The sequence below is a fragment of the Diuraphis noxia genome, unplaced genomic scaffold (assembly GCF_037042655.1).
Source record: "Diuraphis noxia isolate RWA-SAM2 unplaced genomic scaffold, SU_Dnox_SAM2 contig0001, whole genome shotgun sequence".
Classification (NCBI taxonomy): Eukaryota; Metazoa; Arthropoda; class Insecta; order Hemiptera; family Aphididae; genus Diuraphis; species Diuraphis noxia.
The window spans coordinates 59,177,666-59,188,463 of record NW_028301711.1 but is presented as its reverse complement, the minus strand read 5'-3'; the positions used below and the strand labels follow the sequence as shown (position 1 = coordinate 59,188,463).

The window sequence follows — 10,798 nt, the reverse complement described above, 5'->3', positions numbered from 1 at the left end:
ATTTAAAATTCTTTTTTTTTAGTCATAATTTTATATTAAAATATAAAAAAATTAATATTACTACAATAAACCAACATTAAGTTCTAAAACATTTATAGTTATATGTGAATTATTATTAGTTTTAGAACAGTTAATAATAATAATAATTAAAAAAATATTCATTCACTTATGTATTTAATACCTAGCAAGGATTAGCAGAGACAAAAGTTTTCAACTTGTTGTCTTAATAGTTAAAAATCAATGCATCATTTAGATGATATCAAAAGTTTAAACTTAAAAATCTAAATCACAACACAATTAATACATCCATCCAAGAAATTTACCCATTTCAACTGAATTTATTTTGTTAATTATGTATACCTATACATGATACAGTATACACTTTACATTATATATAACATTAATATACAACATATATATTAACATACATGCAACATGCAACATTAATTTAACAAAAAGTGTAAGTCATTTATGTTTTATACTTAGCTGCAATACTTTCTGCAACCAAAGCTAAGGCATTACCTTTTTTTTCTTTGGCCACAGTCTGTCTTTCCAAAAGCAGTAATTTTTGTTTGAAAAAATTAGCTTTCAATTTTGTTCTTTCCGAACTAATTGAAGCTAAGGAACGCGATGCTTCCACTGTATGGAAAAAAGTATTTTTCTTTTTCCCTAAATTCTTTCTAGAATTGCTCCTAATAAAAGTTATAATATAGTCATATAGATATATAATAGATACATTGACTCTAATATTAACACAAAATTTGTTCTGTCAAATGTAAATTTACAGTGCTCTATATATTAAACACTATCTTAATTACAAAATGTATTTATTATTAATCATAAAGAACACACGTTATTGGTGACCCCGGTAAGTGAACATATGAAAAATAATTGGTTGGCACGTAATTTTAAATTTCAGTCACTTCTTCAAGACTACTAAAACAGCTAAATGCAAGTTCAAAAATTAGTATAATAAGCTAAAAACATTATATTTAATAATCACTTATAATATTAATTTATCAAAAAGTTAATTTAAATAACTAACTTACTCATTAATCAATTCTTCGACAGTATCTCCATCAACCAAATCATTTGTAGGTATATGTTGGTTTGCTTCATCTACATAATAATCACTGTTGTCCACATTAGTGGTTGTATCTTTAGACAATCTTAAGGATAAAGATAATTAAAGGACAAAGTATATACTCAGTTTACTTACCTAAACTACTCAAAAAATATTAAATATCAATTTTATACTATAAGTTATCCTTTATAAAGATATTTTTTAAAGTATTCAAGTACAGAATACAGATTACAGATATTTATTTTAAAAAGTATCTAAAATACTTATATGAGTACATAAAAAGTATTTGAATACTTTTACTCCAGTACCTTACAACACTATTAAAATATAACTTACAGAACGTTTGTTTTTAAAAAGCTCATATCCGCTGAACTTTCATTACTTAACAAAACTATGTCCTTCCACAACAGTAGGACCCAGAATATCCAAAATTTTTTTTTCTAACTCCGTCAATTCACTGTAATCTACCTCACCATTACCTGTCTTATTCTGTTCTTTTCTAATAATACCTGCTTTTCCTTTTGTATTCGTCTTTAGATTGACGCGGTCCTGCGTAATAGCTGTTTGAATTCAAACGGCCTTTGCGCGGAAACCCGCGCTGTCACTTCTCTGTTCAACCGCCAATCGACGACGGCCGACACCAACACGCGATAAGCGCGCTTGGAAATGTCGACTGCCCGTACCGCGAACCGGCTGGTAGATAGTGTTCGACAACTGTTGTGCCCAAGGTTAATATAAATAGAAGGTTTGATCATGTATGATAGGGAATAAATAACAGGTGCGGGGTAGATAATAAAATGACGTCATAATAGTACAAAGTTTTAAATATTAAATGCAGCCAAGCAGCCATACTGGAATATATTATTTAATTTATTATTTTTTGTATTTTGTATTTATTTATATCAATTACAGAAGATTTGTATTTATTAATTTAAAATATAAAATAGATAGTAAAATATTTCTCACTGTATATAAATATTAACCTTTGTCCTTTAACGTCAATAAATTAAAATATTATATTAGTACCTACCTAATTTATTAGTATATTACAAGGAATGTGATTTTTCCGATTTTGGTATTGTTATAATACTGAAATTAAATAAAATACCATGTAATTTTTTTTATTTAAACTGATTATTCAAGTAATTAGTAATTATGACTTTCAAAAAGTTTTTCTCATTAAGGCCCATAAAAATAAAATCACGTCAAGGAAGGGATGGATTATATTAAAAGTATTGTTCCTCCAGGCACGGAGGACTTAGTAAATTATTTTGATATGCAAAACGAAGTTGGGGCTGATAACGCTAAATTAACACTGAGCGAAATTGGGAAATTAACTTACAAACGACCACATAAAGAACATAAATTTCAAACTCGTTTAAAAAATGTATGCGAACAAGGGGAGAATTGAGTGTTGATATATTCCTATCTAATATAGGACGTAATATAAGGATGAAATGTTATTGAATTTGTAATTTGTATTTTTAAATTATAATGTGTAATTTTTGTAATTTATAATATATAAGGATACTGCGTATAACATATAAATAAATATATATTTTTTAATGTATCACATACCGTAACTAGAAAATTGAGTGTAATTAATTAAATTTGTAATGTGTAATTTTTGTAATTTATAATATATAATGATACTGGTATAACATATCATAAATAATATAACATGTAAAACGTAATTGATTATTGAGTTTTAGTAAATATGTTTTTACCGGGGGACTTTTTTGCCGGCATTCGGGGGGATGTCCTACTAAACTGAAAACAGTCGAGGAGGGAAAAAATATCAATTTACCATTATTAAATTTGAAAAATTACAAAATATTTAATACCTATAGGCTATAATTAACTTTGCAATAATTTACAAATTATTAAAAATCATCTTAATTGTTAAGACTTTTTCCAGTGTTGTTTTTATAATAATATTATTTCTACTCTACTAACAAATTGATAATGACAAATTAACTAAACAAGATTATAAATAGAAAATCTGTACATTTTTCTTTAGTGCATTTTACTGTTTTATATAATTTAAAAAAAACTTTTAAAATGCCTGGAATGAATTGTGCTGTTGCTGTGTGTAAAAATAATAAATTTAAATCAATAAAAGAAGGCAAAGATATATCATTTTTTACATTCCCCAAAGATGGAAGGAGAAAAACGTGGGTACTTAAATGTAAAAGAGCCGATAAATTTAATCCAGATACTTCCTTTGTATGCTCAGAACATTTTACTAAGGAAGATTTTGAATTAAATTATAAAGTACAATTGGTTGGTGGACCAACCAAGAAAAAACTTAAAAATTGTGGTAAGTCAAAAGCAATATTGATTATATTGGCCATTGAGATTCATAAATCATGCAGTTATTAAAAATATGAATTTTAGATCTTTGAAATATTATACTTAAAGACAAGGGTTAACGTGGAGGGGGCGCAGGGGGAATCAGCCCCCCTACCTCCGACGGTGGGTAAAAAGCTTCCTCTTCAAAAAATTAGGATTGACATTATTCAGGGCTAACAATCACTGTTAACGCTTAAAACTGTATGGAGACATTAGTCCCTTCTGGAATTTTTTTCCCACTTTAAGCCCCGTTAAAGGCCATATTTTCTTAAGGCTTTTTTTACTACTTAAAAATAGTTGTTGCCTGTAGAGATACTAACTAATATATTTTAAATACCAACCTCCTTTTTTTTCTGTAAATAATTTAATATAATATACATTTTCTGAAAATTTTGAAGTAGCAAAATCAAAACTTAAATGAGTAGTTCTTAACTCAATTAACTTACTAAATTCTAAAAACCAGAATTTGAATAAATTTGTCATAAAAGAATATTGGTAATCGTTACATATATACTGTATTATATTATATTTGTTTGAACAATAAATTCAATATTTTAGTAAAAATAAATGTTTACATAAGATTTATAAGAAAAGTACATTGTTCAAAATATTGAAATATAAGTATTTCTAAACATTTTTACGTTTGAAATTTATAATATATTTTTATTATTATTAATTTGAACTTTAATTATACAAAGTATAACAAACACTTGACAAATGAAATAACTCCTGTTCTAATCTATATTTTTTATTATGAATTAATTTGAAAAGTAATACTTAACTTTTTCAAAATACACTTTTTAGGAATTTTCAGACTTAAGTTAATCTGAAATTCTTTTCATACATTGAACTAGCATATTTTTTTTATTTTTCATTTGTTAGGACATTCTGTATATTTTGTTACATCGGTATTTAACTTTATTTCCAGCAATACCGTCTCTAAATTTAAGTATAAAAGAAGGAATAATATTATCTTCTCAAAATATAACATCTTTAAGTTCACGTTCTTTGCGTTTAAAAAAAAAAGACCACAATGAGCTAATAACTTTGTTAAGTGAAGAAAGGTCGTCTGATCAACAGGTACTTTGTCACATTAGTTTTAATATTAATAACTTTATTTAAAACATAAAATATACCTATTACAATATATCAAATAACTGTAGGATGTGACAAATGAAAATGTAATACAAGCTGATATAAGTGTTACTGAAAACCTAAATAATCATCAGCTTGAAAACAATTTAAATGAACGTTTGCCATCTGTAGAGCTTGAACATGCCAAAAAACAAATTGAAGATCTAAAAAATAAATTGAATGACATGACTACAAATTACAAACAATCAAAAAATGAAAACAAAATATTAGTTAAATCATTAAACAATTATAAAAAACAAAAAACAGAGGAAGATGTCAGATCTTTGGTATCAAATGTTTTGACTAAAAATCAATTGGACTTGATACTTAAAAAAAAAAAAAGGTTATATGGTCTACTGATGAAATTTCTAAATCTTTTGCATTGAGGTGTTTAAGTCAACGTGCCTACTTATATGTTCGTAACTCACTAAATTATCCTTTGCCTGGTTTATCTTCATTACGTAGATGGGCCTCCAAAATAAATATGAAACAAGGAATTCTTAAAGATATTATTAAAGTTATGAGTATTTCAAGCAATAATTCATCTCCTATAGAAAAACTTGTAGTATTACAATTCGATGAAGTTAAAGTGGCAAACCAATATGAATATGACAAAGCAAATGATGTGGTTATGGGACCATATAATCAAATGCAAATAGTTTTAGCCCGTGGACTTGTTGCTAAATGGAAGCAGCCAGTATTTGTAGATTTTGATAAAAAAATGACTGATGAGATATTAAGGAATATAATTAGCGAGCTCCATGCTGTAGGATACACCGTAGTAGCATGTGTATGTGACTGTGGAGGTGGAAATATGGGCTTATGGAAAAAATTAAATATAAATGTTGATAATACTGCCTTTCCACATCCAAACACTGGGGATCCAATATTTATGTTTGCTGATGCTCCACATTTATTAAAACTAATTAGGAATTGGTTCATTGATACTGGATTTATAATGGACGATGGAAATATTGTGACAAAAACACCAATTGAAGAATTATTAAAAATAACTGAATCAGAAATTTCATCTTGTTACCATTTGACAAAAAACCATTTAGACTGTGTAAAAACTCAACGTCAAAATGTATTGCTTGCTGCACAATTGATGTCACATTCTACTGGAACAGCATTGAAACATTATTTACCAGGGACAGATAAAAATATGGCTGTTAATACTGGAGATTTCATATTGCTAATAAACAAGTGGTTTGATGTAATGAACTCATCTAATGTATGTGCAGCAATTCCAACAAAAAGGCCATTTGGTTTACACCTGGAAGAACAAAAAAAAATATTACAAAAAGTTATAGAAGTATTTTCAAATATGAGAGTCATGTCAAAATCTAAAGTAAATGCAAATCAAACTAACGATGAGTATACTTTAAAAAAAAAGGTATGGAAATATTTCAAAAAGGTGTCATTATAAATAGTACCTCATTGCAAAACCTTTATGAATATCTTCATCAAAAGTACAATCTAGAATATATCCTAACTCGACGGTTGAATCAGGATGCTTTGGAAAATTTCTTTTCACAGTTAAGAACTCGTGGTGGATTAAATGATCATCCAACACCATTAAATGCGCTATACAGAATTCGAATGATGATATTAGGAAAGACACCCGGCATTGTAGTATCTCGTTTAAACACTGTAGACAATGAACCAGATGAGTTTCTGATGGCCTCATTAATGAAAACTGCTAAGGTAATAATAAAAATAATTAGTTAATATAATATATGATGATAATCTGTACCTATTTAAAATACAAAATTACAAATTACTATTTTGTTTTTTAGGTTCAAGTCTCAATAGATGATCCACTACAGTTTTTACAAGACAATACTGATTATAATAGAGTAGCAGAAGTTCAAAATATTAAAGAAATATTTCATTCGCCAACATCTAAATCTGCTTCATTGGTTCAAGATAATAGAACTGTTAATCCTCAAACTAATATTGCTGAAGAAGATGGTTTTAAATATGTAGCTGGGTGGATAGCTAGAAAGTTTAAAAATGAATTTCCTGAATTAGGTTCAATAACAAAAGCTAATGAAGAACATAAATATACTCTTCCTAGTTGGTTAGATCATTTGTCATTTGGAGGCCTGACTACTCCTTCTGATGAATGGATGCAAGTGGTAAAATTGATCGAAACTGAATTTAATATCTATAATGAAAAAAAACAGTTAAACGATAGGCCAAATATTTCTAAAATACTAACAGATAAAATAATGAAAAAACAAACTGCATTTCCCGAAAAAATAATAAAAGCATACATTTTACAAAGGATTTTTATACGTATTAAATATTTAAATTTAAAAATAAAAGAAGTTCAATTTAATAAATTAATGAAAAGAAAAAATTATAATAGAGATATTGAAGGATATAAAAATTGTAAAAAAATGAAAAAAATAATTACTTAACTATAATATATATATGATATTCAGCCGTGTAAGTAGACCATGCAATTATAAGTTACCCATATTATGCTACTTTATTATTTGACAAGATTTGTATATAAAATTCATTAATATTTGTTTATGTTTTATTAGGTTAAAAACATTTTTATTTAATATTCATGTCTTACAACATCAAAAATGTAATTTTAATGCTTATAAATAATACTTTAAAAAATTGGGTACTGCAGTAGTTGGCTAATATTTGTAAGAATTGATTAATTTTTATGTTTTAATATAAAGTACATTTTTACTTACCAATATTCAATTTCATATTAGCTGTATTAATATTATACTGCACACACAGATATATATGGTATTCAGAAAATTAATGAAAAAGCAATAAAAAAAATCTAATAATTTATGGAGTTAACAACTTGATGCAAATTTAATTTAAAAGTTTTGTTATTTATTTGTACCTACTGTAGTTTTGTTTCAATTTTTGGTTTTAAACTGATTTTTCTGTTCAAAACAAACAGTGTTTGAGTTTTAAACAGAACATTTAAAAAAAAAAATACAATATTCACTTTAGATACAGTTAACAAAATGTTTAAAACAAAATAGGTATGTTTTAAATTTATGTATTAAACATTTTTAAAATAAATTATTTATATGATAGGTAGTGTTTTAAACATAACAACTATAACAAATTAACAACTAACATAAGTAACAAGTAACAACTAAAAACCTCGAGTTTTATATACTTTTATATGATCGAGGATATAAGATAAAAAGATGTGTACTATTTTGACGTCACACGCAATTCAACCAATCACAACATATTAGCCCAATAAGCGAACCTTCTATTTATATTAACCTTGTGTTGTGCCCACGGTCTTAGATTATTAGGTCTGGCAACTTGATAATGGAATTCGTGCTCCTAATGACCGGACAGGGAATAGTCATGCACATGTGTCACTATCTAGCGGATTAATGTTTTTCATTATTATTTAATAACGGAAACCACGGTCTCAGGTGCATTTGTTTTACTGATTAATAAATAGCATGTACTACATTTCGACTTTCGAGTGTAATTACACCTATACGTGCCTGAGTCAAGGGTGGCTCCAGAGACATGGTTGGTGAGGGTGGGGGTTCATAATTTTTGGAAAACATTTGATGTTATAATATGTTTTTTTTTGTAATCATTTTTAAAATATGTATACATTTTTTCAGAAATATGGACTTATGTCTATAAAATGCTAATATAAATATTTTAAGAAAAATGTACGTCTATAATTATGATTATATAGTATATACTAATTACTAGAATAAGGAATTACGAAAACAAAATAGTTGATTTTGTTGAAATCTTGTTTTTCGTAAAAATTACCGTTTTCCCGATTTTGTGAAGTACCTATACTCCGGCCCAGGAGAGAGCGACCGTCAGAACGCGTCCGTCGCTGCGCATCGGTTCCCCTTCCCATACACCGCACCATAACGATCGTCAGCTGTCGTAAACTGGTCGGAAACAATCGCCGATAGGCGCCGTTAACATTCGTGTATACGTAGCGATTACTAGCGACAGCTGTAACAGTGTGACAACAATACTATATTTGTTTTCATTAGAAGCGTTTTATACGACTATTTTTTATAGTTATAACGTATTTTTTCGTGCTCTTTTTTAAGTATTTTTTTTTGTCATCAACATGGAGAAACATGTAACTTCACCAAAAAAAAATCGCATAACATATTATAACCCGCTGTATACACGTTGCCTTGTAGTGGGAACGGCACCATGGTGGTAGAAAATTCGGCCGGCAGACGTCGCGAGCGTCAGTATCGATGCGCGGAATAAGGTCGCTCTCTCCTGGGCCGGAGTATAGGTACTGTAAATTTTCCGAATACCTACAAATAAAAGTACAAAGCTACCAGAAATACTCATTAAATTTAAAGATTGAAGCATTTTTTCATCTATAAAACGTGTATACAAACACAGAAAGAAAAGCATTGTAAATCCAATACATTGATCTCCCCGCCTAAATCTAATACATAAACAAAAATTGCGCCAAAATGTATAAAAACAAAAGTATATTGTTATGTAATTTAACTCGAACGACGAGCGTTTTTAATTGAAAACACTTTTAGTAGTTTTAAACTTTGTATCTCATCATGATAAAAAAGTGTGCTATATGCCATAAAGGAACAGAAGGAGTTCCAACTTTTATAGTTACTCTTAAGCGGAAAGAGAATTGGGAATTTGTAGTTCCGATTCCATTATTTGTTGGTGATCGAATATGTCAAACACATTTTCCCAAATCTTTTTTAATAAAAGAAAATATAAAAGACGGTCCGGAACATGCGAAACGTTCAAAAGTAAGTTTAACAAACTAAATGTATAATATAGTTTTTATTTATTAGATAGGTATGATAACTGTAAGACATGTATAATAATATGTGTTTTATAATAATATAATATATTGCATTATATTATTTACATAATTATTTTTTTAACGTATATTTTTGAATTAAGGTACTTTTAAAAGCAGATGCATATCCTGTATTTGATTTTGAAGGATTAAGTAATAATATTCATGATACTTCTGGTGCAATTGTCGATGAAGGCAATATACATACAAATCATTTATCTTCCAAATCAAACAGCATTGTCAAAAAACTAGATATTACTCATGAAAATTCCTATGATGATTGTAATGAATTAGCTCTGCCTTTATTGCCAATCTCCCCAAATAATGTTTCTGGAATGGTAAACAATTATATTAATTTTATATTTCTATATTATTTTTTAGTTTTTTACTCACATAATATTCTGATATTCATAATTTTGCTTTTTCTTAGAAACAATATGGGAATAATAGAACTCAAATGTGTAGTATTCCAGTTCATACAAATTTAATAAGATAGCCCTATCTTGATCATAGTAAAATAAACAACTCTGTAAAAAATGTTTTTGAACAAATATACTTGAACATGGACTATGTGCGGTTTCCTTCAAAATGGTGCAGACTCATTCCTGGAAATAGTAAAAGTGTAATGTATAGTAAAATTTATTAAGAGATATTGATTCAAAACCATACTTTGAGCAATCAGTAAGCATAGATGAAAAAGCAACAATAAAATGTTCATATATGAATGATACAATTCAAATAAGTCATCTAAAATTGAAAACCAATTTTATACAAAATATACAGGAACTAGAGGATATAATTTGTAAGGTGGACAGTGCTATAATGTGTGAAGGAGTTAATATGCCAACAGAAGCATTAAAATATAAAACAAATACACTATGTACTGATAGTAATGGTCAATTTCGACACATGAGATGTTCATTAATAGTTAATGAAGAATTAACTATTAACAGATTAAATGATAGTGAAATAACTCAACAATGTAAATTTTGTAAGATAGCATTGATTAGGTGCCAAAGAAAAAAATTGCGTATGAAACACACACCTGTTGTAAAACGTGTTCATTTACTATGTACACCAAGTAAACTTACAAAGCTTAAGTTACTTCGTCGACGTAATAAAAATGTAAAAGAATTAAATCGAAGGGCTGGAAAACAATTAAATAAATTAAAAAGTCAATTAAAAATTTGTGAAACAAAATGTAGTAAATTAGATGAATCAACTATATTACAAAATTTAACATCAAATAATATTCCAAAAAATTATCAATTAGTAATAAAAGAAATAATAGCTACCTCCAAACGAAAAAGTCCAAAAGATAATAGATACACAGAAGACTGGATAATGCTTTGTATGCTTTTGCATATTAGATCACCTGCTGGTCATTCTTTTATGCAAAA

General features: G+C 27.7%; 1 protein-coding gene and 2 long non-coding RNA genes across 7 annotated transcripts; all 3 read right to left on the bottom strand.

Annotated features, from left to right (window-relative positions):
* Positions 1-4,529: 4,529 nt before the first annotated feature.
* LOC149061039 (uncharacterized) lies at positions 4,530-6,371 on the bottom strand. Its single transcript, XM_089217514.1, has 4 exons — positions 6,355-6,371; positions 6,007-6,269; positions 5,610-5,846; positions 4,530-4,734 (listed from the first exon to the last, which is right to left on the bottom strand). Exons 2-3 carry the CDS (start codon positions 6,258-6,260, stop codon positions 5,711-5,713), a joined length of 390 nt encoding a protein of 129 aa, XP_089073640.1. The 5' UTR covers positions 6,261-6,269; positions 6,355-6,371; the 3' UTR covers positions 4,530-4,734; positions 5,610-5,710.
* Positions 6,372-6,401: 30 nt separating this feature from the next.
* Positions 6,402-7,598, bottom strand: LOC149061038 (uncharacterized). 3 transcript variants are annotated; one of them, XR_016189783.1, is made up of 3 exons: positions 7,288-7,598; positions 6,642-6,740; positions 6,402-6,571 (listed from the first exon to the last, which is right to left on the bottom strand). It is a non-coding gene; the product is annotated as an uncharacterized LOC149061038 (long non-coding RNA). The 3 variants fall into 3 exon arrangements; XR_016189784.1 differs by having other exon boundaries at positions 7,453-7,595; XR_016189785.1 differs by lacking the exon at positions 7,288-7,598 and adding an exon at positions 6,998-7,161.
* A 1,840-nt stretch (positions 7,599-9,438) lies between these two features.
* LOC149061037 (uncharacterized) lies at positions 9,439-10,517 on the bottom strand. 3 transcript variants are annotated; one of them, XR_016189471.1, is made up of 3 exons: positions 10,444-10,517; positions 9,792-10,003; positions 9,439-9,728 (listed from the first exon to the last, which is right to left on the bottom strand). It is a non-coding gene; the product is annotated as an uncharacterized LOC149061037 (long non-coding RNA). The 3 variants fall into 3 exon arrangements; XR_016189473.1 differs by having other exon boundaries at positions 10,490-10,517; XR_016189472.1 differs by having other exon boundaries at positions 10,068-10,511.
* Between the last annotated feature and the right edge of the window lie 281 nt (positions 10,518-10,798).